The 27,826-nt window shown below is 41.1% G+C and overlaps 1 protein-coding gene and 1 long non-coding RNA gene across 6 annotated transcripts in view; one reads left to right on the forward strand and one right to left on the reverse strand.

Moving 5' to 3' along the window:
- The window catches only part of LOC311524003 ((E2-independent) E3 ubiquitin-conjugating enzyme FATS), a 171,598-nt gene extending 143,992 nt beyond the window's left edge, over positions 1–27,606 (forward strand). For all 3 annotated transcript variants that reach the window (XM_084634673.1, XM_084634671.1, XM_084634672.1), the window contains exons 4-9: positions 1,344–1,637; positions 5,543–5,736; positions 6,994–7,195; positions 23,491–23,554; positions 25,669–25,768; positions 27,469–27,606. In XM_084634673.1, coding sequence (XP_084490799.1) covers positions 1,344–1,637; positions 5,543–5,736; positions 6,994–7,195; positions 23,491–23,554; positions 25,669–25,768; positions 27,469–27,507 — 893 coding nt within the window. In that variant the 3' untranslated portion in view covers positions 27,508–27,606. The remainder of the gene's footprint in view (positions 1–1,343; positions 1,638–5,542; positions 5,737–6,993; positions 7,196–23,490; positions 23,555–25,668; positions 25,769–27,468) is intronic.
- LOC311524005 overlaps positions 23,466–27,826 on the reverse strand; it is a 35,120-nt gene continuing 30,759 nt past the window's right edge. For all 3 annotated transcript variants that reach the window (XR_014712460.1, XR_014712461.1, XR_014712462.1), the window contains 3 exons: positions 27,600–27,678; positions 26,686–26,854; positions 23,466–24,395 (listed from right to left, as the gene is read on the reverse strand). This is a non-coding gene — a long non-coding RNA (uncharacterized lncRNA). The remainder of the gene's footprint in view (positions 24,396–26,685; positions 26,855–27,599; positions 27,679–27,826) is intronic.

Genomic DNA, 27,826 nt, shown 5'->3' on the forward strand with positions numbered 1-27,826 from the left:
ATGCTGATGGATGCACGGCGGTGCAACTGCACACCTCACAGGAATATAGGGACCGGTTCATGGGGACTTAAAATAAATCTCACCTAACTGATCCCCTTTATATCTTTCTTTCTCTCTCTCCCTCTGATCTTGATGCCCTTTTTCCATGCTGCTGCTAATGCTTGGAATTCTTCTCTCTCCTCATTCAAATTTCTCCTCAGAGCACTCTTCTCATGTGAGATTTACACTGTTGTTCTGTAAAGTGTGTGTTTCTATACACATATATTGTTTGTCTGCTTAGACTGTAAGATCTCGGTGTCAGGGACCATTACATCCCTGCAATTTTGTACAAGACAGAACACATTGTCAGTAGTCAATAAATAATAATGCTGGACTGACTCATGCTTCTACTGCTGCTGCAACAGGCTTCTGCTACTGCAATGGCTGTGCTTCTGGCAGCAGCAGTTTGAGGTTGGAGAGCGTCAAAATGGAAAATGCACCGTATGCAAGTTACGCTCTCTGCTACTGGTCCTGCTGCAGCTTTGTGTGGTGATGGAACATGGCAATTTCCCTTTAATTCTGGGACTTCCAAGGTAATAGCCCAACTATATAGGGCAGTACTGAGGCAATTGAAGTTCTGGTCCTAAACTCCTAACTACTTAGGCTATGCCAGTCATCATGGATCTCACATCTCATTATCACTACCATTGCTGCTGTGGTCCTTGCTATGACTATGCATTCAACAATCTCTCTTGAACAGTTCTGCCCAGCCCAAAAATCCATTAGCAGTGAGAGAAAGAAGCAGGAAAAAGTCAAATAGCAGCTGTGTGTGTGGAGTAGCCTTACACTGACCCCTTCCAAAATATCTCAGTAGAATATATGTGTGATTTAGATCAACAGTCTATCCGTTATGGAGAATAGCCTTTGCAATAATTTTTCTTCACAGTTTTTTTTAAGACACAGATAACATTGCATTCCAAACAATCTGCATCCCAGTGGCAGTAATGCATTGGTATTTGTATCAGATCTGAAGTTTCTAATTTATAATTGCAGGCAGTTGTATTAGGAATAAGGATAACATGCTGAAATGCAATTTATGGAACAGGGAACTGAGGAAGCTAATGATCTCACACACTGCTTTCTTATGGCTGTGGTACATCATCCCTGTTGCAAAGTTATATGGTGATGTTAATTATTATATTATTAATTAATGAATTATTAATTTGATGAAAACATTACTTGTGAAGTAGCAAACTGCATTAAAAAGAAGCTCGCAAAAATATTGTTTTCAGTAGCTGTTAGTGTGAAATGGGCTCTTTTCCCCAGGTGCTTCTTCCATTTGCTTTTATTTCATTTTTTTATAGGAATGCAAACTTTTTCTGGAAACCGCAGGAGGCAGTACACTAAAGACAAGTACAATGCAACTGCTCCTGCTTCCCTTATGGAGCGAGCTCCCAAAGATGAATTCAGGGCTGATGTTGATGGCTCTTTGAAAGACAGAGATCCATCCAAAGGCACTTCAAAGTCCAAAGAGAGTCGAGCACAAAGCTTTCTGAAACCAAAAATCTCTGTGTCTGATTGTGTATGTGATATAAAGGCCTTATCAAAAACTGCACTGGAAGAAAATGATATCCACAGGAAAAATCAGTTCCCAAAAGGTAAGCTGTAAATCTTGTCTTGGATCTTAGGAATGCAATTTCAGTGTTCAAACCAGGTGAGACTTAAAGGTATAAGTGAAATAATACAAAGTCTATCCATAGTTGTCTAGTTTTCAAAACTGTATAAGAGTTATTTGGTGACAGGTCACTTCACATAATTGATCTGTATAAACACTGTACATTGCTGAGGTCTACAGAGACCAAAAAGGAAAAGGAAAAGCCAGTGCCTTTATAAATAGATTACACACACAAATAACTACCTTAAAAATGTTACAATCGTAGAGTCAAGCACTGAAAAGGAAATGCCAGAATTCAGGTTGTCCTTGCAATCTTGATTTGGCCCCCTTGTTTTAATTACATGGTCACATACTGTTTTTTCCACAGGACCCTGGCCTCATTCAGTATGCAATCTCAGCATGGAAACACTGCCTAGAAAATTTCAGCCCAAGTAGCTGAAGTAGGAACATTGCCAGCAGATCAAGGGAAGTGATTATTTCCCTGTATTCGGCACTGGTGAGGCCACACCTGGAGTATTGTGTCCAGTTTTGGTCCCCACAGTACAGAAGAGATGTGGACAAATTGGAGAGAGTCCAGCGGAGGGCAACGAAAATGATTAGGGGGCTGGGGCACATGATTTACGAGGAGAGGCTGAGGGAACTTGGGTTATTTAGTCTGCAGAAGAGAAGAGTGAGGGGGGATTTGATAGCCACCTTCAACTACCTGAAGGGGGGTTCCAAAGAGGAAGGAGCTAGACTGTTCTCAAGCTAGGCCGGTATCAAGCGGAGTGCCCCAAGGGTCAGTCCTGGGGCCACTTTTGTTCAACATCTTTTTTTAATGATCTGGATGATGCGATGGATTGCACCCTCAGCAAGTTCACAGATGACACTAAGCTGGTGGAAGAGGTAGATATGCTGGAGGGTAGGGATAGGGTCCAGAGTGACCTAGACAAATTGGAGGATTGGGCCAAAAGAAATCTGATGAGGTTCAACAAGGACGAGTGCAAAGTCCTGCACTTAGGACAGAAGAATCCCATGCACCGCTACAGGCTGGGGACCAACTGGCTAAGCAGCAGTTCTGCAGAAAAGGACCTGGGGATTACAGTGGACCAGAAGCTGGATATGAGTCAGGGATGTGCCCTTGTTGCCAAGAAGGCTAATGGCATATTGGGCTGCATTAGTAGGAGCATTGCCAGCAGATCGAGGGAAGTGATTAGTCCCCTCTATTCGGCACTGGTGAGGCCACATCTGGTGTATTGCATCCAGTTTTGGACCCCCCGCTACAGAAAGGATGTGGACAAACTGGAGAGAGTCTAGCGGAGGGCAACGAAAATGATTAGGGGGCTGGGCATATGACTTACAAGACGAGGTTGAGGGAACTGGGGTTATTTAGTGTGCAGAAGAGAAGAGTGAGGGGGGATTTGATAGCAGCCTTCAACTACCTGAAGCGGGGGTTCCAAAGAGGATGGAGCTCGGCTGTTCACAGTGGTGGCAGATGACAGAACAAGGAGCAATGGTCTCACGTTGCTGTGGGGGAGGTCTAGGTTGGATATTAGGAAGCACTATTTTGCTGGGAGGGAGGTAAAGCACTGGAATGGGTTACCTAAGGAGGTGGTGGAATCTCTATTCTTAGAGGTTTTTAAGGCCCAGGCTGGGATGATTTAGTTGGTGTTGGTCCTGCTTTGAGCAGGGGATTGGACGAGATGACCTCCTGAGACTCTTCCAATCCTAATATTCTATGTTTCTAAGTCTGGCAAAAGGTATAAGAAACTGAAAACAGGGTTTTATAGTGGGAAGTGATAGGCAACCTTAACGATATGCAGCACTACATGCCATGCCTAAAATACTGCCATCTTACAGAATATATCTATGTATTTTCTGTTTTTCAAAATGTAAATACATCTTTTTCATGTCATTATATTAAAACACATATTTTCTTAGGGTTCAGTTCCCGCACAAAGGTTTTACCTCCATACACATTCATATATCTATAACTGAGATGACCCCAAGGGGCCAAAATCACCCTAGGAGAGACACCAGAGTTGAATTTGCAAAAAGAAAAGGAGTACTTGTGGCACCTTAAAGACTAACCAATTTATTTGAGCATGAGCTTTCGTGAGCTACAGCTCACTTCATCGGATGCATACCGTGGAAACGGCAGAAGACATCTCCTGCAGCAGGAGAATGAGTTTGTGTGTGGGGGGGGCGGAGGGTGAGAAAACCTGGATTTGTGCTGGAAATGGCCCAACTTGATGATCACTTTAGATAAGCTATTACCAGCAGGAGAGTGGGGTGGTAGGAGGTATTGTTTCATGGTCTCCGTGTATATAATGTCTTCTGCCGTTTCCACGGTATGCATCCGATGAAGTGAGCTGTAGCTCACGAAAGCTCATGCTCAAATAAATTGGTTAGTCTCTAAGGTGCCACAAGTACTCCTTTTCTTTTTGCGAATACAGACTAAGACGGCTGTTACTCTGAAACCTGTCAGAGTTGAATTTGGCTGTAATATCTATTGGTTTCTAAGAAATTACTCCAGGGACAATTTGGCCCAAGGCACTATGAAGAAATATACTGGTTTTGCTATGATAGTAGCAATTCAACCTATTTTTCCTTATAATTTATGACTGAATAAAACTATAGTATATAACACCTGTTTAACTGACAGAGGACACAATTTTCAAATATCAGTACCTAAAGTTAAATCTATTTTAATCCACCGACTAAAAGTGACCTGATTTTGCAGATTTGCTGAATATTCACAAATCCCATTGAAGCAATAGGCAATTAGCATCTTTGAAAATAAGACCCCTTTATTTAGGGGTTTAACTTCAGGTATATCAGTTTTAAAACTTTGCCCAAAAGAAATAAAGCAAACCACTAATATGAGAGGGGAAATGTATCAGAAACTTTTTTAAGACGTGTCAAATAATTTAGATAATTTTGATTTTTTTTTCAAGTACAGCATAATGTTTATAGTATGTCACGAGGGAAAATATTTTCAGTTTACTGCAACCAATCAATTGAAGCAAACAGCAATGGGCTTTATTTCCAGATATAAAAATCTCAGAAATCGTACTGTTTGGCATGAGAGATGCAGTTAGTGTTGCTGTTTTAGAGCAGTGCATATGGGGATTGTTCAGAAGTTAATTTGTTAGTCTGGACTAATTTACATTTTAAATCAGAGGCATGTGAACTATTTTGAAAAGGTGTCTTTTACATTTTGGGCACAGGTCTTCTTTTGGATCTACATTATGCAGGAAATATTGATTATAAAAGAGCAATAGAGCATGATCATAAATGAGGAAAATCTTTTTAAAAGTCTGATTACATGACCTATTGGATTAAGTCCAGTTATAATGAATTGCTGTAATGTGTTTTACCTTTTCTTTATTAGCATTTCATATAATCACACCAAAATAGGCCTAATGAATGCCCAGGAACAATACAAAGAAGGAAAACCAATATATTAGAAATTAAAAAACAATACCAATTCTCATTAAAGCCTCAGTTTGGTCAGAGAGAAGTGATATGTGATTAAGTTCCATAGCAGTTTATTATTTTCCATTGTCAGTGCAATAATTTTAAACGATCTCAAAGTCTGTGAATTGCAGTGCAATAATATTGCTTCATATAAAGTCAGTGTGTTATGGAGGTATCTTGCTTTTCAGGAAGCAAACACCAAACGGATCTAAATATCAAAATGGTACATTTACACTTAATTGTGAAGACTTGCTTAATATGAAAGATACTTCTGTGTCACAGGGCAGTGACTAGCACCTATGATTAATGAGGCCTATTATTAACACCTTGGCATTCTTATTTCAGAAATTGTCCTCCATTTCTAATGATGTACGGAATCCAATCAAAAATTAACCACGCACCCTTAATGAACTTTTAAATCTCTCTAAGGTGATTACAAATTCTGTGGTTCAGTTGACAAAATAAAGGATTGTAAGAAGAGCGACAAACAAGAGACGGCCAGCAGGGTAACAACCTCTGCAGCTCACTCACCAGATGTTACTCATGAGAAACAAGAAGCATTCACACAGCCAGAAATCTGTGCTGTGCCTGAGAAAATTCCATCCAGCCTACTGTCTCTAAGGGTAAAATATCAAATGTTTCTCTACTGTTAATTCTGGGACTGATTTTTCATGAATGCTGGTTCCTTCCTGGGAACTCACCAAGGGCAGAAGTTCACCATTTGTTCTGTGTTTCTTTTTCACTTAAGTGTTTGTCACTTGCATCTGCTGTTGAATTATTCACAGGACCATCTTGTCTGACTGCAAAAGATACGCAGTACAACTGTTTGCCTCTAGAACAAATGCCATCTCCACTGCTTCAGAAGCCAATGGAGTGATGATAAGAGCTGGGAGCTCAGTGTTCATAAAGAGACAGGTTTCAGAGTAACAGCCGTGTTAGCCTGTATTCGCAAAAAGAAAAGGAGTACTTGTGGCACCTTAGAGACTAACCAATTTATTAGAGCATAAGCTTTCGTGAGCTACAGCTAGTTTCCATATGCTCTAGATCTGCTCCTCAACCCTCAATGAGCCTGGGCATAATTTACACAAATCCTATAATGACACTACTCAAGCACAACTCTTAGCAGTAATTATTAGTACATGCTAGCTGTAATGTAAATTCTTATTGGCATTCAGGAAGATGCAGTGCTTGGGCAGAGGCAGCAGCCATGGCAGGAAGGGTAACAGGGAGTGAACTCCTGCCCAGACTCCCACCAGGCCCTGAAAACTGTCTCATCTATTGCAATAAGCTACACCAGCCCCCTTTTTCCCCCATGACTCAGTCTCATTGGTTGAGCAGGGCTGCTTAGGCTATGGTGCTTCCTAAACATGTCACTGACAGCAGTTTATTTTCTTCGTGTATCATCTGTGAAAGGTTTCAGAGTAACAGCCGTGTTAGTCTGCATTCGCAAAAAGAAAAGGAAGTACTCCTTTTCCATCTGTGAATGAGTTTTCAAGAAGATTTAAATATATGGAAAGTTTGTGAGCTGCTAGTGACAAGCTGTTTCTGAGCTGTTGTTTTTTTTGAGAAACATTGAACAAAAAGTCAGAATCTTAAATCAGGATAATTTCATAAAAATCTGAAACTCAAAAACAGTTTAATACACTTACTTCAAATTTGGCAGCAATATTCCCCTTTGCCTTTAGAATAAATCTGGCAATATTCAAGCCAAATCAGTTTTCCAAGCTGAAGTTAGAGGGGAGCAAATACAAGGTTGTTACCTTAACTGTTGAGATGCATGGACTTCTCCATGATAATCCTTTACTAAATCATATTTGATGAGCATCTCAATGTTTTGTATTCCATATTCTAAAATGAAATGTTTTGACTGTTTTTTTTAGGAGGCTCTGGAAGTCCATAAACCTCAGTTTATTTCTCGTTCACAAGAACGGTTGAAAAAACTTGAACACATGGCACAACTGAGGAAAACCCAGCAGAGTGACACTCCAGAAAAGCAAGAAGGAGCTCTTCTTCCTCGCAAACTTTCCTCAGCATCCATTTCTAACAAAAAGAAGCAATATACCATTCCTCACCCTCTCAGTGGTAAGATGAATTGTGATTGTTGCATCAACATCAGGTTTGTAACTAGATTTGAAATCTCAGCATGAATGCAGTATTTCTACATTTACTTTGGTGAGAATCAGACACAACTGTCAACACGCCAACCTCTATTCTAATGTTCTAAACAGAAGCTGTGCTAGGATGCAGAGGGAGAGAGAGAACAGTTTTAGGGACAGTTACACAGATTATTTAGGCACCTGACTCCCATTGAAATCACCCGTGGCCTTATCAAAACCTTGGAAATTAGCCAGTTATGAGGTTATACCATGGTGCTACTCAGATGCTACAGAGATGAGCACATGGGAGACAGACTGGTGGATCAATGCACCTTAAAACTGGCCACTTTCCTATGAATAAACCTGGATATGCAAGAGAAGTGGAGAGGTTCTTAGCCCTAGTGAGTAACATACTGAATTGTTTTGGTGTGTGCAGTAGCTGTACGCCTGATAAACCTCATTGCTCAGATCACAGAGGTGTCCAGATAAATGACACCAAACCACATTATGTAAAACTTTTACTTGTGGACTTTCTTAGCTTCATCATCCATGTTTTTCTTTATTAATACCATTTACAAAAGAAAAGTGTGTGCTTAAATTTCAGATTTATTTACATGGATAGCATTCCTCTTTATATTTTTAAGTTCAGTTAAATCTGCAGGCTTCTGAAACCACAGGTTTGTACCAAAAAACCAAAACAATGGAAGGCCTCATCAAACAAGTACACAATAAGAAGCTTGTCCTCAGCTATTCTGCTGACAAAGCATTAAAAAGCAAAAATGCAGTTGTTTTTCTTACATGCTAAATTAGCTAGTAGACCACATGCTTGAATGATCTCTTACTGTAGTGTTCATGCCACTGTTTTGAAAGGGACTCTGTTTTCTTTTAAAGTTATAGTTGGACCAGTATGTTGGCAGCAGTGCTCTGCGCTGGGCCAGCAGAGGCTCAGGTATGTAACCTCCAGTCCTCTGCTCCCCAGCTACTGAATACCAAACTCATTCCAGGAATGACATGCTTGATACTCAAATGGTGTGACAGGGAGGAAATTAGACGTTTCCTCCCAATTGTTTATGAATGAGAGGCCTTGGAAGAGATGGCAAGTTCTGGTTCTGGTTTATTGGAGGAGATAGATTAGGGTGGAGTGAATTGCAGAACGATCTAACTGGTCTGTGTGGACCTGGCTGGCACTAACTAAAAGGTACCTACTGCCTGCTCATATAGTCCACAGGACTATATCAATGTGTACTAGATACCTTTTAGTTCACTGCAGCATGGTACACATAGGCCAGTTAGAGCAGTACACATTAGAGTGCTTTGCAATTCACACCCCCACAGACCCTGCCTCTAGGCAGTTGCCTCCTTAGGAAATAGCTACTTAGTTTGCCTATAGCAAGAGGGGCCTCTGGGTGAGAAGTACAGGGGCTGGAAAACTGTAGCACAAAGCGGCCAGTGTGGCACTGTGTCTCTCACCTCTCCCTGATCCTATCATCTCCCCTTTCCCCTTTTTGCTTCTGGACACAAATCTGAGTACTGTTCTGTACTCAAATGTTGAAAAAAGCAGGCAGCTGTCTGGAGCTGTAAATTACCATCCATCTGGGGATGGGAAGAAAGGGAGGTTCTGATGCGCTCGAGTCAAATGGGGGAGCCTGGGACCAGGCCTTTAAATGATAGGCTAAAATGACAAAACATGCCCCCCCGGAGCTGGGGTGACCTGGAGCAGAGAGGAAAAGGGGAGTCCTGCAGCAGTCTGACTCTGGGGTATCATAGGAGACCCAATCTTGCTCCTATTGGCAGGAGAGGAGAGAGCTGCTGACTAACCCCCTTAGCTCAAAAAGAAAAGGAGTACTTGTAAGCTTTCGATGAAGTGAGCTGTAGCTCACAAAAGCTTATGCTCAAATAAATGTGTTAGTCTCTAAGGTGCCACAAGTCCTCCTTTTCTTTTTGCGGATACAGACTAACACGGCTGCTACTGTGAAACCCCTGAGCTCAGTTTAAGCTCCACAGTTTGCTACCTGTTTGCAAGCACCAAGCTCCTCATACCACTGGCTGGGAGGGACAGCGGGTCCCAGTGGAGGGGAGTAACAGGGAGCAGGGTTCCCACCAATGGCCGCAGATGCAAAAGACTAAACCCTGAGGTGGTGACACCTGTTACTCAGGAGTGATTCATTGCCTGGAGGGTAGTGGGGTGTGTGTCTGAAAATGAAGATGAATGTGTGTGCAAGTTTGTTTGTGTTCAGGCACGTGTGTGTGTGTGTGTAAAAGTAAATTGAAATGGTAGCACCAAATCCATCCAAAGGCAAATGCCCTGGGCAGGTGGCCAAGGGAGGTGGGGAACTGTCCCCCATGTGGACTTGGGACTCTTGCTGACTCCATACTGCCAGGGCCCCACCAATGAATATTTTATTTAAGAATAAATATTTTAATTCCTGGTGACTATGGCTGAGCACTGAATGCTGCATGAGACAGAGCCCGCCAGCTAGGAACCCGCCAGCTCCCCTTCCAGCTTTTCCACCTACCCCTTTTGCCTTGCAACTTCCCTATACTTCTCTTTCTTCCCCTGCCTCTCTCCTGTCACCTCCAGCCCCTCGTTCCTCACCTTGTGATCATTCCTTGCTCACCCATTCATCCCAGTTGGCTGGTGCTGCCAGCTCCGCAGCAGGCAAATGCTTGCACAGCACCTCATACCCCCTAGAATCAAACGTACTGCCAACCAGGCAGGCCAGTGTTCCCAAGGCATGGAGCCCAGGCTGCCAAGGGCCAACTGTGGAACAAGCAGAAAGTTAAGGCTGACTGTCATCAGAGCCTGGAAGTGTGGGCATGGCCACCAGTGTGTTGAGGGCTAGTCTGTCCCTGCCCTCAGCCTGAGCGTGAATTGGTGACCAGCTGAGCTGACTGGAGTGGGTGACTGGGGCAGGTAAGGCATCTCCAGGACCTGCCCAACTACACGGGGTATATATAGCAGGCAGAGACAAAGGGCAGGGCAAAGCAGGCTATCTGGGGGGTTGGGAGGGAAAGACCTAGGGCTACCAGGGGAAGGCGGGTGGTCCAGGAGTTGGGTGGAGGGGCTGTGCAGGGCAGTGCGTCTCAGTGCTGAATCCTGACCCCACTGAGCCTAAACCACCAGAGGGCGGGAGTGTGATCCCTGCTGGTGAACTGTTTCTCAAAGCAGGCAATAAGGGGGTCAGCCTGGCTCAAAGTCTTCAGCTCCACTGTCATTTGGCAGAGCCCCCAAATTCTGATCACTCCAGCCCTCCACTCAGTCCTAGGTCCAGTGTTGGGCAGAAATGGCTGCCTCTTTGTACCCCGCACAGGAGCATGGGCCAATTGTTCTATGTGGGAGCCGCCTGCGGTGCGTATCCCTGCTGATAAATTATAGAACAACTTGACTCAGAATTAAGTACACTTGTGCTGAAGGGCTAAGCCAGCTGTACGCTCCCGAGCATGGGAGAGGAGCCTCTCAGTGAGACCGCATTGGTAACAAATGACTACGGAGTGCAGGCTGCACTGGTAACAAATGGCCCCAGATTCCAGCAGCCTGTCGGAGTGCATTTGTGTGTGTGTGTGCACACGCGTGCATGCCTGGTTCCATTCCACACTTCTGTTCCATGGCTGTGCTGCAATAAGATTTGATAGTCTGCGGTAGGCAGAGGAGCAGCACACTGAAGTTTTGCATAGTGCATCAGCTTGTCTTGAGTAGCCTTTGAGTGCAGGATCCTTATTTAGAAGGTTGTGGAAGAGTTATTGCCCTGCATTAATACTATATAACCTAGCAGATGTATATGAAAGTTTAAAGGTTTGCTTTTAAAACAATTTGAGGCTTTTTAAAGATATTTAATACAATATTAAAATAGAATGGAGATGGATCCATAGGCTGGTTTGGGGATTTCAACCAATTCACATTCATTTTAGTGGGAAATGGCATCTGTATCCCCTAGGTAGCTTCAGAAATCCCAGCTGTAGTCTCCAACACAGTTCTCTCATGCTACTAGTACAGTGTGCTCAAATGATGTCACTTTGCAACAGAATGCCTGGAAGTCAGTCAGTTCAGAAAAGGTGACATCGTATGACTAATACATAAAGCTGGCTTTCCCCTTTACGTGCTCATGAGCCTGAGGCCAACCCAAAATGCAAGCTGCTCAGATAACACTAAGTCATCTTAGTTACCTGCAAAGCATCATGCAGAAATCTGATCCTACGTAAAGAATAATATACCCTAGCAATGGGAATATTTATTGTGAACTTAGGTCTTGACAGGTAAGTAAGGGAAGAAAAATTTTCCAATTATTTTGTATTAAAATGTAAGTGTGCTTGTTTCAGATTGTAAACTCATTTTAGGGTTGTAAGCTCATTGGGGGCAAGGATGGTCATTTACTATATCTTTGTATGGTTTCAGAGTGGTAGCTCTGTTAGTCTGTATCAGCAAAAACAACGAGGAGTCCTTGTGGTACCTTAGAGACTAACAAATTTATTTGGGCATAAGCTTTCGTGGGCTAGAACCCACTTCATTCGGTGCCACAAGGACTCCTCGTTGTTACATCTTTGTATGGCCCCCGCCACCATAGGAACCTAACCTGCTTTGAGGCCTCTCTGCACTATCACAATATAACTGTTAGTTTATTATTTATTATTATTACTTGTTATTTATGGGCCATATTTTCAAAAGTGCTAAGTTCTTTGAAAGTCTGATTCTGTGGGAGAGATTTTAAAAGGCAAAAATGACAATTATGTGCCCAATGGTCATTAAAAGTTAATGGGAATTGTGCACTTAACTGAGATTTTGACTTCAAAAATTTCTTAGTCTAATCTGATATATTCTGTTAAAAAGCTGGGACGTTAAAGTGTTTTTTTGTTTGTCTTTTTTTTTTTTTTAACAAATGCACTGAATTTCCTTTTTAGTGCACAAGTCCTTTGGACGGCTGCTCCGTTCTTTTATATTAGCACTGGCTGCTCCATTAGGTTTGCAAAGGCAGTAGCCTTGTAACCTCACTTCCATTCTCTCTGCTGATCTAAAAGGAATGCTACAGCCTTTAAGCTTCTTCTCCCCGTATCACTGGAGATGAGAATGAATATCCTGCTGCAAAAATTCCAGACCTTGGTATACCTGAACTGTGAAACAGGTTACATTAGTATCCATGCAAGTGTTCATTACCCTGAAGTCCACAGGGCACTTAGCAAGAGCAGTGCCATTATCAAACACTAAGAACTATTGGAATAAAGAAAATAACATGGCAAGGGTTAAACAGCTAATTCTTAACCTCTAAACTAGCATCTTCTGGGGCCATTTTCGCAACAGCTGAGGGAAAACTGCAGGGACTCTGCCAAATCCAGCTTGTCCGCACGTTTCTTGGTCTCTGGGGAACAGTATGTTCTTTCAAAACAATAGACATAAAAACAGCATTAGAAAAACAGAGAACCCTAGAGAATAGAATGATGAGATGGAAACCAGGTTAAAGCATATACTGTATTTTTTTAATAGGGTCCATAGGCTTCAGAGTATGGTCTTTTGATTGCCTCTTTAGTCTGAGAATGATGATTTACACTCTTTCCTCCTTTCCTGGGGTCTTTGTAACCATGTCAAACACACAGCTTCTTTTCAGCATATCATCAATGGTAATTCATGCATTTGCCAGCAACAGTTTTTGTAAGGGCAACTTGACTAGCAGGCATGACTTCCACTGGCCAGGACATAAGTGACCCCGGGGATAGGTTCTGAAACTCTCTCTGGCTGGGCAGCACAGCATCCTTATTATACTCCTGGGCTACTTACAGTGAGTAAACTTGCAGGTGTTACCCTATGACTGGAGAATTGTTAGCATAGTTCCTATTTTTAAGAAAGGGGGAAAAGTGATGCGGGAAATTACAGGCCTGTTAGTTTGCTCTCGGTTGTATGCAAGGTTTTGGAACAAATTTTGAAAGAGAAAGTAGTTAAGGACATAGAGGTAATTGGGAAAAAATACATCATCATTTTACAAAAGGTAGATGATGCCAGACCAACCTAACCACCTCCTTTGAGATAACTGATTTTTTTTTAGACAAAGGAAATGCAGTAGGTCTAATCTACCTGGATTTCAGTAAGGCATTTGATACAGTTCTGCATGGGAAATTATTAGTGAAATTGGAGAAGATGAGGATTAATAGGAGAATTGAAAGGTGGATAAGGAACTGGTTAAAGGGGAGACTACAACGGGTCCTATTGAAAGGTGAACTGTCATGCTGTAGTAGAATTCCACAAGGATTTGTCTTGGGATCAACCTTATTTAACATTTTTATTAATGACCTTGGAACAAAAAGTGGGAGTGTGCTAATAAAATTTGAGGATGGCACAAAGTTGGGAGGTATAGCCAGTACAGAGGAGGACTGGAATATCATAGAAGAAGATCTGGGTGACCTTGTAAACTGGAGTAATAGAAATGGGATGAAATGTAATAGTGCAAAGTCTTGCACTTAAGGACCAACAACAAGAATTTTTGCTCTAAGCTGGGAACTTATCAGTTGGAAGTGACAGAGGAGGAAAAAGACCTGGGTGTATTGGCTGATCACAGGATAACTACGAGCTGCCAAGCTGAGGCGCCATGAAAAAGGCTAATGCAAACGTAGGGTGCATCAGGAGAGATATTTCCAGGGTTAGTCATATTATACAAGGCACTAGTGAGACCTTGTGTGGAATACTGTGTTACTGGAGGTCAGACTAGATGATCATGATGGTCCATTCTGTCCCTAAAGTCTGTGAGTCTCTTTAGTCTATCCACTGCAAATCCCAGCAGCCACTACTTCATCAATCTTTTTTTCTCCTTCTAATTCACATCTAGCTTCTAGTAATTTGACAGATGATTTTATCAGAAAGGTTTTAAAAACTGTGATTGAGATGCTGTTTGTCCTGTTGGCTTGAACAAATCTGTATGCTGTTGCACTGAAATTGCTCCTAGATAAGCAGGGTCTACACCTATTTCATCATGAAGAACACATACTTTTTATCTTAATGTTACTGTGAAAAAGAAACATGGGCATTTAGAGACCGCTCTTTAACATCACTTTAACAGAATGAAGTGTGTTTATTGAGAATATAGGATTGTTAGATCACACGTAATCTTCAAACCATTTTGCCCAGGTTGTTATAACTTTACTGTTTCTCGCAAAGGAGAAAGATAATTGGTATCCAATATCATTTCCATATAAATACTAACATCTGTGCAGCTTCCCTGTACCTTCTCATCTTCAAAAACAAGTTGTTTACGATTTCTAATTGTAATTCATGAACAGAATTTCACAAAATGCCCGAAGTAATGTTACAAAAATGCGAATGTTTATCCATCAGAAGATTTTATCATTACAAGTACATTTCTGAGGCAAACAACCTACAACTCTTTTACTAGCCTGTGTACTGTGCACTGTGTACTGTTAAATTTCTCGAGTGCTAATTATTCCAAGAAACACTATTCTGCTGTTGACTATGTCAAACAAATTAGAGATCCCACTGTGATGAACTGAATGGAAACAATGTTCAAATAACTGGATTTAAATCTCAAAAACCATGATGTAATTACTTTAGTGACTAGACGACCAGCTGTTTATAGGCCTTTAAATCCTCCTAATGAACAGCTTTGTGATCATAGTGTACATAAGCACTTTTAGAGGTTTTTTTTTTTTAATTCACAAGAACATATTTGTATACCCTCTATTTTCCTTTCCTTTTGGAAGACTGTTTACTGGAAACAGCAATATAGGAAATCATAAAGTTACCATCCACCCTTTCAATAGATGTCTGCTGATTTCTCCTGATGTATATTAATATCCAGCAGTCAGCCTCAAATTCTCTATCTTCAAAAGTATTTTGGAAGCAAATGCATGGAACACCTCCTGAACTGTGTTCAAAGTGACTGTAGAAAACAGGCTTTTTCCTTTGGGCTGTTCTGAGAAGAACTGTGTAGACCTGATTCTCGTTTAGATTATAGGTTTAATAGGGAATGTGGACAATGGCAATCAGAGAATATGGACCAGAAAACAAACAAACCCACAACCAAGCAATTACACAGCTGTTATAATGCAGCCTGCCTGCCTTCAGGTGGCCTTGGTGGTTGATTAAATGTTTGCAGCCACATTTCCATTGCAAGTTGTATATTACTCTCATTTTGACAAGACTCTGATTTTTTCCCCCCAGACATTATTCATTGCTAGCAACAGCATCACTCACACTGTTGGCACCTTGCTAGTAGTTTGGAGCCAAAAGTGATGAATACAGATGAGGGTATGCTCAGGAAAATCTAATTGAGAACAGCAGCCACCTATTTCTGTTATTATTTTATTAACCATGTTTATTATGGTAATGCCTGTGGGCCAAGCAAGACTAGGGCTCCATTGTGCTAGGCACTGTACAAACACAGCCCCCAAGAGCTAACAATGTAAATAGACAAGGCAGACACAGAGCACGGGAGGGGGTAGAACACACAAGCAGAGTGAACAATGGGATGGTGACACACGTTAGTTCCACATTTGGGGGAGGGAAGAGGGGATAAGCTACATGAAAAGACAAGTGAAGGTAGAGGGGATTGAAGGGAGTGGGTGAGAGGGACAGGGCAGGGGAGATGAGAGTAAGAGGGGCAGATGGGCAGTGAAGCTAAGGTGAAAAGGCTGTGAGGGAGGGGAAGGGAGAGGGTTGGAGCAAACAGCCAATCAGCACAGGTCAGAGAAAGTCCAGTCAAAACTGTAGAAAGTTCTCTGAATGTCCAAAGATCCCTGCTTTGGCTCCTTCTGGCTTGTTCCTCTCTGCAGTTTCTCCTCAGCCCCACATGGGGGGAGGAGGAGAGAGACATGCTTGGGTCCTAGTGCCCCAGAGTGCTATACTGTACAAGACAATTGTTATTCCAAAGTTTTCTGACCTATGGGCTAAGCCCTCCAGAAGATCTTGAATGACAGAAAAGTAAATTTGGACAAGGGACTGAATTCATCCCTGGTGTGACTTCACTGAAGTTACACTAGGGATGAATTTGGTCCAGAAGCTTTTAGCCTTACACTGGCACTATCTGGATTTCATAAACAAACTTGTCAGGTTTTATAGGTTTCAGAGTAGCAGCCGCGTTAGTCTGTATTCGCAAAAAGAAAAGGAGTACAAGTGGCACCTTAGAGACTAACCAATTTATTTGAGCATAAGGTTTCATGAGCTACCGCTCACTTCATCGGATGCATCACGAAAGCTTATGCTCAAATAAATTGGTTAGTCGCTAAGGTGCCACTAGTACTCCTTTTCTTTTTAGGTTTTATGGGATAACTGGTGAAGTCTCCCATTGTTGGACCTGTCATGTTAAGAAAGGCCCGTGAGGATGGATATCCAGAGCACAGATCAAATTTGTACAGGGGGAAATGATTAACAAGGGGTGAAGAAGCAGAGAATCAGGCTTACACACTTTAACTTACACCTTCTTCTGGCCCTTTGCCATATAAGTTACACCAATTTAGGACAGATTCTCCACTGTCACCAGATCAAAATGGTAGCATGTTACTCCTACACTTCATCCATTCTGCACTGATGTAAATGACCACACAGGCTGCACAACAGAGGATAATCAGGCCCTTAGACTCTCTTCTACTTCTTTAGGGTTTGTTTTGACTAGGATAAAAAGTGTGCTGGTAGAATGTGTTCTAAGGGTGTAGTATACACTAGGCAGTGTAGACTTAAACATGAGGTAGCTGGTTGAGTTGAAACTTAAGCAGGAGCTCATGTTAATGTATCCACCATGTTGTCCACACTAGACCTTTAGAATGTGTTAGTTAGCATGCATTAACTAACAACACTCCTTTAAATCCTGGTCAAGAAAAAACCCTTTAACTCCCTTGTACAGCTGACCGGCATATAACATACAGCACATCTGAATTTGGCTACTCTGAAAACATCACAGGGAAAAATTCTTCCCTCAGTTAGCAGCGTGGCATGGGTGTCACTAAGCAGAATTTGGCCCATGTATTCAGTTTATGTTCAGGGTTAATTTTCTTTTTAAAATGGACACACAGACTAATGATTTAAAAATGCAGTAGCCATGAAGTCTGTATGTACTCAACGGCATCTCTGCAATAGACAGCATAGTGCAGTGCCAGACATTAAAACAAATATTCTGCAGTGCATGTTTGCTGCTGAAGTTTTAAAGAAAGTCAAACCACTGAACTGGGGGAAGTAATTGGCTAATTTGTCAGTCAGTTTGTGCTTTTGGTGGATTCCTGTTTTAGTTGAACGGGAGAGAAGCCCATGAGTATAACTACCTGCAAGTGCAACACCAAAAGTGCAAGTGCTTCTCTTTCTCGTGGCTGGCAAGATACAATGCAGGGTCACGTTCTAGCTGTGTTCCCATTTTTAGGGCTCCCACTCATAAGTGGAAGGCACATCCATGTACCAGTTGGCAGAAACTAGCCCACCGTACATTTTGTCTCTCTTTATTTCAGTGGCTCCGTGATTTATTTCTACGTTGGAAGCCAAGGAACCTATTCCTACTCTTCTCATTCCTAAGCTATCTGTCCTCTGTCTAAACATTTAATAGCTTTCCAGCCAGGAAATGTATTTTTCTTCTAAACCATCTCTGGGGTTAGCATTAGCATGTGTTAAAAATATATTGATGATGATGAGCTATTTATCTTGGTTAGCAACTTCAAGACCTTGGTGTGGCTTCCTCACCCCATTAAAGGAATGTCACAAATAAATCACTGCTATGCATGGTATTGTTATAAATACCAGTATCTCAGCAGCCTTACAGGATTTGAATAAAACATGGATGAAACATCTCATAGTAACTTTTTTTTCTGTGGAATTTCTCAGCAAAAACCCTGAGTAGCTGTCAATCTTAGAACTCAGTACTTTTCCCTGCTTCAAATATTTTTCACATTAAAAATCAAAGCTATGAATTTGATGCTGAATTGTAATAATCTAACAAATGTAATTTAGAAGTTGGGCTATTGTCATCTTGGTGCATTGTCTACTTTATGCCTTAGTCTGATCTTCGCTCAATAGGGATGTTAATTCAGGTTTTGATTATGCATTTGGTCCGCTATTATAATTCTTAGCATGGTGGCCCTTTTGAAGAGCCAGCATGGCTGACTTCCACTTGGAACTGTATTTTGCTGCTTGGATGTTAACAATAATTAAGTACTATGCACATATTATTTTTACTCTATAATTTGCATTGGCTTTTCATTTCCTTTTTAAACGATTTTAAGATTTTCTCCTGGTGCAATCCCCCAAGGTTTCACCTTTTTGTAAAGCCATATTTTAAGTTATTCTTTTATCTTGAGTATTGCCCTGAGAGTTAGTTGAGAGATGCTATGTGACTGGGTATTGCATGGTTTGCCTATGACATTGAATTATAAGTCTTACGGCTGTTCTTTTATACAGCAGATATTTTTATAAGCAAGATTTTTTTTTTATTAATTTTCCAGGGAAGATTTTTCAGGATTCACCCTTTTATTTTTCCTCTAGAAGCCTCTACCATGGCAACCTCTCTTTCCTGCCAAGGTGTGCTGGCTGTGTCTTGTTCCAGTGCCCTTCAAGACAGCTCCTAGGTCAGCTGGAATTATTGCTCTAGAGCAATAGAAGGCATATGCATCCTGCTTCCTGCCTCTGTGGTAATTCTCTGTAATTCAAACATGGAGGCCATTTTGTCACATTGACTTGTGGTAAAATTAGAGAATAGTCTCAACCTATTATTAAGAAGTCACAGAAAAGTCATGGCCCTGCATTTCAGAGCACACCCTCTTGTACCCTGTTTATTCCCAGCATTATGTGCTGAGGCACTGAGGAATAGTTTACTCCTTTCCTCAAGAGTCCCTGAAGGAGATGTCTTATCCCCCACTATTTGAGCAGGTGGGCAGCCTTATTCTCCATGTCCATCTCTGCCCTGCTGGTGGCCCTGCTTCTCTGCAAAGAAGCAGCTTGGTGCTGGCTTGACCTCCAGTTCAAGCTGCAGCTCTTCTGCCATTTCATAACCAGAGGGAATAGTATGTAAATAGCATTTGCGGAGAAATCTTATGTAGGCTGGGGGACATGTATGGCTGGACTAGACACATAAATATGAGTCCCAGCCTAACCTCATTTCCCAGCTGCAGGAAATTCTCCTTCCTCTTCTTGCAATTATTGACCAACCACCCCTTGGAAATTAGCTAGTCCTCAGGTGAAACCTACCTGGAGATTAACTGCTTTCGGAAGAGATGAAGCCAGCTGCTGTTGTCTTCACTGCACTCCAGGGCGGGGAGCCCAAAGCTTGTGGCAGGAGTCTGATTAGTCTGAAGCCAGCTGACGTTTCTTCACTGTGTTCCATGAGTGGGAATCTGGAGGGAAGCCTTTCCAGCTTGCTGGCTGGAAATGTCACCAACATAGCTTTTTATTAAAAAAGTAAAACCTTTTAAGAGATTATTTTTGTCCCAGCTGTGAAAAAATCACTGCTCTCCAGACAAAAAATTAGAGGTTTCCGCAAATGTTAATCTTGATGTATAGGGAGTTATGTGAGCAAATGCTCTGTGCACACAAATTACATTATTCATCTTATCCGTCCAAATCCACTGCTTGCCCCAAGCTGAATTTGAGTTCAGGAAGGCTCAGTGTAGGACAATCAAGGCCACTGCAGGGGCTACTGGCTCACCCTCACTCCTCCCCGGCTGTCTCCTGCTCTGCACAGGAATGTGGAAGGAATACTCCTGGAGCTGGACTCTATGCTGGGCAGGGGTATGATTCCTATATACTGGATCCCCACATCTTAGTTCTGTGCAACCACAGAGGAGGGGAGTTTGTCCTTTATTTTTAAATATCTGATCAGCCAAATTCTTAGTTCTGCTGTGTTCCTTTGCACCCTTCCATTGCAAAGGGGCTGTTAAGCTGACTTAACAAGACCCCAGAGGATTCATGTGACCTTCTGCAGGTTAGAGGATGTGGCTTAGGGAAAGGAGGAGAGGCAGCTTTAGGGATCCCTGGCTGCCAGAACTGGCCTCTTGTGACCTTAGGCAGCTGGATGCATTTTAGAGCATCAGTGAGGCAGCTCTAAGGTACATGAGGAGCCGAAGTGGCCCCACTTAACTTTGCAGCCTCCATCCTGTGCCAAGCTTTGCTTGGTCATACCAGACAATGTGTCCTCATATGTATGGGGGGATATTGTTTGTTTAAAATTTGTAATACAATATGATTAAGTTTAGTTAAAATTTGGCTAAATTATAGGTTTCTTTGCCAGTTATAAAGCATTTGAAAAAGGGTTAATCCTCAAGCATAGAGGAGTTTCTTTTTGCACAGCTTTCATTCTGAAAACTGTATCAGCTCAGGAGGGAAATTGCTGAACGGTTCCATCCATTGTAACTCAAATATGTGAATGACAGTGTTCTTAAAGACAAGTTCCTTTTTTCCTCAGTAAACTGAGTGTAATTGAGATGCTGGGTGTGGCCCCTTTAAATGGCTCTAGGCTGTTTGGTTGCCAGGGGCAACCTCCATAAATACCAGTGAAACATATGTGGTGTCTTAAAAAGCTAGGAGCAGAATGTGAAGGGGGAAGGTCTGTACTCCGGGCAGTGGATACAGGCTCAGCTCTGAGCTGACCTGTGTGTCAAGTAGTTCTGGAACTTAATATTTATTTCTTCATCTTCAGTATTATTTTCTCTTATTTGTAGTGAGACAAAAGAGAGGCACATTTGTCACTTACTGTGAAATATAATGTCTTCTACATTCCTTTGATATGCAGTGGTATTAAGTAATATGCATGTGTTTATCATAAAAAATAAAGCTAGCTTTGATGACAAAACACTGAGAACATAGGGCCCCTGGATCCGTATCCCTCTAAGTGGTCCAGTAAACTTGCATTACTGAAACCACTCTGACCCAGGGTGGATAAAAATCAGTGATTTTTTTATTTATAGTGGATTTTTTTGATAAAATGCTTTTTGAGGAAAAAAAACCTAAAGATAGTTTTAATTAAGATACATTATTGCTCAAAGATATCTCATCATGGAATATGGATTATAAATTCCAATTCTATAGTATGAGACAATATATTCATGTAATGTTTAAGAAAAGTTTTGTAAATGAGTTCCAATAGTTCATGGATTAGGGACTCAATCTTATGGGGGTCCACAGGCTTCTGTATAGATTATTTAGGTTAATCTTTCTATCTGACCACTGGGACTCAGTGCTCAGTCAAGAAGATACCATCAGAGATGCTTAGTTTTGCAGTTGTCAGACTGTGGATGTGTGGCTCCAGAGGTAACGTGCTTGTTAACAGCAAAAATGTTTTAAAATAATAGAGCGGTGAGAAATAACAGACCTCAACTCTATTGTCCCTCTGCAAATTTGTGTACAGAGAGTCAATCCCTTACCTCTTTCTAAAAATGCAAAGTTTCAAAAAGTTAAATGAGTAGAAGATTGTTGGGGATGGAATAGATCTGGACAAGGAGAAGAAATCTGGAGATAAATGTGAGAAGCGAGGGACATATGCTTGTTTTGTTAAAATATTATATGTTTGCTGTTGAAGAAAAAAAATCCAGAATACTTAACACTGTTGTTTTAGTTAAATAAAACAATTTAAATGTCTGCTGATGTTCTCCTTCTAATACAGCATGGCAAGAAAATCCTCCAAATATTAATTATTAACCTGTTTAATTGGAGGGAGATAGTTCACTTCCCAATGACTTCATAAATATCTGCTTCAATTACCTTTGGTAAATGAAATAACCAAACAATCATTCATTTTCTGATATAGCTGTAAAACTAATCTGAAAAAAGTTTTCAAAATGAATCACTGTTTAAAAATGTATAGTGTACACCTTCTAAAAATGAAACCTACATCTGTCTCTGAGTTGTGAAGAATATGTATTAAAGGCTATAACAACCAACAAGAATGCACTTTTATGTAGAAAACCATGATTAATTGAGTCTTCCTGACTAGTGATTTAAATCAAATCCACCTGCCATGACCTTGCTAGTAAATACCCTATGATGGTCTTTTTTTAAAAAAACAAACAAAAAAACACATGGGTCCAAGGCCCAGTGAGGATCTAGAAACTCATGATATGAGGACCCAGCTTTTCAGTGATATGTAGCAATGTTTTCTGATGATAATTTGTAAAATATTGGGTTTTCAATTTTAACCAATTATTTGGATTATACTCTGCTTTGTTTACTGTGTCCTGTACTTTTATAATAGTCTTGTGTAATGTTTGCCTTTTCTCCTGACCCATCCACTCTTCCAATACAATCCTTAAAATGCATTCCCACTGCAGTCCTTCCTCTCATTCCCCTGTAAACACATTCACACTCCTGCAACAGGTGTAAGGTCTTCACCCTCAAATCATGAACCAATTCCTGATACAAGTGGGATGACTACTCATCCACCCTGCTACTAAAAGCCTAGGTGATAGCAGAGTTATTATAAAATTGTAACACATATGTACAACAGGGCAGAATTTAAAGTTGCTTTCAACCGGCAGGACTCAGGAGCAGGGAAGGTGTCTGTTGGGAACACTGGGGCCGGCAACATGTCTGGGTTAAATTGTCTACATTTACTTTGCATTAATAAGAATTTATGAAAGAAGAATATAAAAATTACCTATCTTAGGAATCAAACTAACCATTTTGATCCATAATTATTTCCCCTTGGCCAAGGAAGTGCTGGCTGAGGTTGTTGTGAGAGTCTCCTCATATCTTGTCAGCAAAGACTACTGAGCCTGATTCTCCACTGCCTTGTGCAGTTATTTACACCTGTGCAAAGTGGGTGTAAAATTCTGTCAAATCAGAATTGCACCCACTGGGCCAAGTTTCTGCAGGTGTAAATCAGTTGACACTGGCAGAGGATCTCACCCACTTTGCAAAAATGTTATTTACTACAGAAGATGCAAGGCAGTGGAGAATCAGTCACTTGTGCTCTCCAATAGCAGGAAAGAATGACAGAAAAATAGGTCATCTTATGCCAGACTAATCATCAGCTGGTTCATGGCTTGAATTGGAGGTATGCACTGCTGCTTGTGACAGTGACAAAAGTTATATGCATTTAAAATAAATGAACCATGTAATGAGACTGGTGGCAAGAGGTCTTATCCATCCTTCCCACTCTAAAGGGCAGCTTAAGGGTCTGATTCAACTCCAGGTGAAGTCATCAGGAGTCTTTCCTTAGACTTCAATGCAAGCTGGATCAGGCAGTAGGTCAGCAATGATTTAATCAGAAATACCACCATGTGAATTAATTTAGGGAAAGCAGTGCTGTTATTGTTTCATTAAAACATGCTAAATAAAGATTCCTCAGAAATTAACTATATGTTTCTTTTATTGAGATAACCTGTTCAAACCAAAGGAAAGGTTCATTTCGGAGAAGGAGATGCACATGAGATCTAAAAGGTACAACACATTTCAGTTTAGAATTCACTGATTCCCTGGGATCCAGTGCCAAGACTTTGCACTTCCTAATTAGCATCATAATATTGAGTTTGTGGTACATCATGCCTTGTGCAATATGCACAAACATGGACAATGTTCTTCCCCCTAAAATGACTTGAGTGAATAGGGGCTGTAGCCCTACTTAGTGAATGGTCTGGAGCTGTATTGTCCTAGCAGAAGCAACAGGAGGCTCTCCCCTGCAGGGAGAAACAATGCTTCCGGGGGCTGTTATGAGCACTGAGGGAGAGGGAAGAGAGAACACACCCCCTATTATCCCCCTTTATGGAGTGCAGCTTACATTGCCTTGGATGGACACCAGTTCTTCTGCCCAGTGTGTGTAGGTCTTGGTTCTGCCTCCTCACACCCCTTTTTGGGGTATCTAGTGCCCTGGGGGTGATGGCAGGGAGCATCCCTGCACTCAGAGAGCACAGGGGGTGCATTTATGGCTGGCCTCTGTGGAGGGGTATAATTTGGGAGGCTTCTGTCTTCGTTTTGTGGCCCATAATGCTCCACTTGCTCTTACATGTATCGATCTTTAGTAATTTACTACATGTTATTTCTTCCAATCTATTCATTAACAACATTTTAGAGATTTGTGATAATATTGTGCGTTAATTGTAGCCCTCAAAATATACCAGAAGTTTCAGCTCTGTAATACATAATTTCACTTCTCACAATCCCACCTATGTGGAAAGTCCAAAATCACAATGAAGTTTGCACCACATCCTTCCGAATATTCCTTTGAGGGCTCTTATTCTGCAGGCTGTTTTCTCCATCTTCTGCCATACTTGTTGTTATTCATCTACCATAAAAAATCCAGTGCATTTTCTTGTTAGCAGAAGTTAACTTCTTAGATAAGCATTGAATGTGAATAAGGAATCTTTTTTCTCCAGTAGTGAGAACTGTCTTTCTGCAGAGGAGTATAGGTCAAGATTTAATAGTGACTAGTGATTTTGGAGGCCCAATTTGAGGCACCTTAAAAGTACCTGATTTTCACTTATTCATCCTGTGAAAACTAGGCCTCTTTAAGGTGTATTAAGTTGTGCACCCAAAAGTTGAAGGCAGAGTCACTAATTTTGTAAAATCTTGACCACAGCACATATCCCAGCAAAGACTGCAATTTATTAGATACTTCGGGGTCTGATCCTCCATTGCCTTGCACCTTATATAGTCATTTACAACAACAAAAAATGCAAAAAGTGATGTCAAGGAGTTTTTCTGAATGTAACCTAATGTCACAGAGATCAGAATCTGTCCCACTGTCCTTAAAAATAAAACACTTCTCATAATGTATAAGTCAGAATAGACTGCTATATGGACTCTGTAGTGCAAAATAGGTTGGGGGGAAAGGAAAGTTTTATAGTCCACTAAACTAATTAAGTCTGAATACTTGTGATTTAGATCAGAATATACACAAAGAGCAGAATTGTTGAGTAGGAAGATATTTGTTACAGAGAGCCTAATCCTGCTCCCACTTGAGTCAGTGGGAATTTTGCTATTGACTGCGATGGTAAAAAGATCAGACCCAAAGTTATTTTTATGATTGTAACCAAGAACTGCAATTACATTAAGAATTGACTATTTTGTTTTCTGGTGAAAGGGTCACAGTGACAGTGAGAAAAATCTTATCAGTTAATATAATTATCATTTTATTTTTCTTACACATTTTTGAGCAATCACTGAAGGTTATTGCTTGGAATCTGTATTGTGATATACCTACAAGAAGCTTATGGGACAGATTCTTGTCTCAATTACACTGCTATAAATCTAGATTATCTCCATTGAGCTCAGTGAAATTACTCCAGAATTGCACAGACATCACTGAGATAACCTGGCCCTCTACTTTCAGTTAATCATTTCAGAATAAAGACCATTTCTCAAGTTTCTCAGTTCAAAATCTTTCATTGTGATACCAGTGTTATTGCTAATATATACCTGTATGAAATCAAATTCAGATATTTACAAATGCATAATACCACCAGTGATCACCTAGAAGAATTTTTTCCACTTTCAAAAATTAAGTTAGTGGTGACACCGTAGAATGATCATAACTTTATATTCTGAATTTATGCCAGGATTTATAACAACTTGCCTGAAGTGAAAAAGAAAGAAGAAGAAAAACAGAAACGAATAATCATACAAAGCAACAGACTACGTGTGGAGGTCTTCAAAAAGGTAATGGTTCCATTGTGAATATGCATAATTTGGTTATAACTGTGCCCTACTGCATTAAAATCATACCTCTGGTCCCATAACCTCCAAGAAACCCCACTCACCTATCTATCTTATGCATTTCTATAGTAAGCACCTCACAGTCTTTAATGTATTTATCCTCATAACACCTTTGTGAGGTAGGGAAGTGCTATTATTTCCATTATATGGACAGGGAATGGAAGCACAGTGGTTATGTCTACACTGCAACAAAACACACATGGCAGGACCATGTCACTCACCTCAGGCTTGTACGGCTCAGGCTACAGGCCTATAAAATTGTAGTGTAGATGTTTGGGCTCAGGGACTCTGTGAGGGGTGAGTCCAGGAGCCCAGGCTCCACCCTGAGCCTGAACATTTACATTGTGGTTTTATAACCTTGCAGCCCAAACCCGAGTCAGCTGACAAAGGACAGTCACAGGTGTTTTACTGCAGTGTAGGTAAACATTGCCGGAGAGACTAAGACCCAGATCCTCAAAGGAGAAATCAATGGGAGTTAGGCTTCTAAATACATTTTGAAGACCTGGGTTTAAGTGACTTGCCCAAGGTCACACATGGACGTGAATCTGGGTCTGAGTCCCATGCCAGTTCCCTAACCACTGGACCATTCCATTTCACCATTGTATTCCAATACTACTGGTCACACCCTTTTCTCCCCTGGATGGTGGGCTCAAAGGGAAACCCTGTCTCTACACCCAGGTCCAGAGCATCTGGCTCCCATCTCTGGCTAGTAGAAGGAAATGCAAGAGAGGAGGAAAAATTAGTGAGGTTACAAAACAAAGAAAAAGAGGAAGAAAAAACAAAACTAAAACAATGCAATATACATGTTAAATGATAATAAAATGAGTAAATTTATGAAATAATGAATCCAAATTCCTTACCTCCTCAAGAGCCACTAGTCAAAGATGTCAGAGTTCATGATCCCCAAACCTCCAGATTCAGAGTTGCTCTGGCAGGTGTTTATGGGGAAACTGGTGACTCTCTGCCATGAATTTGCAAAACCAAGGATTTAGCAGGGTATAGCCTCATGGTTCGTGTGATGCCTCTGTCCTGCAGAGAGATCAAGTATCCAATGGAAGAAATGAAAAAATATCAGCAGGTGCAAATAGAGATTATATGCCATAGACATCCCAACCTGTTCCAGGGAGCTTTGCTGGGAACTGTGGGATAGATAGATGCAACACTCCGAAAGCCCTAAAATGTTTGTGAGCACTGCTGCATGTGGACATGGTGCAATGGGAGAACCAGAGATGAGATGGTTCGTACAGATGATGTGCACAGTTGTATCTTTCAGTTCTCTACCCCTAACTATTTTGACACTACAACTTTTCAAACATGGAGTCACAATAATTTTTTTTATAATAGGAAGGTATTGTTTATTCACTGCTGTCATACTCAAATATCAACAGTTTTACACACACACACACACACACACACACACACACACACACACACACACACCCTGTTGAGGAGAGACCAAACCAGGAACATATGTGGCTGAAGGGTGAAAGTTTCAGATAGTTTTGAGTGACTGAGGTCAGTAGGTTAGAATGGAAACTGTTAATGCAACCCTTAATTATAGTGGTGACTGTGGCTTCTGCTATGCGTCCCAACCATGCATCCAAATTGTGACCTAAGGGTTTGTTCTTATTTTTACCCTCTAGCAACTACTGGACCAGCTTCTTCAAAGAAATACGGAGTGACAAAGGAGGCCATTGGATCTTTAATGTCTTTGACTATTAGATAAGACATAAAATTTAGCATTATCTTAATTACCTGGAAACATCTTTCTTACCTTTAACTCTCTATGTAAAGGAAGATCATTTGTTCTTCAGTAGGATTTGAATGAAAGTTCCAAATAACCAAGAGAGAACCTATAAATGAGAAAACTGCTTTAGGACTATCATCTTATAGTTGGTTTACCCAGGGAAAATAATTTTAAGAAACTTTTATGCAAACATTGGATTACAATGGTATTTATTTTCACCTTTTAAATATATATACCCTTTTAGCAATAGAACT

The sequence above is a fragment of the Lepidochelys olivacea genome (assembly GCF_965140295.1).
Source record: "Lepidochelys olivacea isolate rLepOli2 genome assembly, chromosome: 7".
Taxonomy (NCBI): Eukaryota; Metazoa; Chordata; order Testudines; family Cheloniidae; genus Lepidochelys; species Lepidochelys olivacea.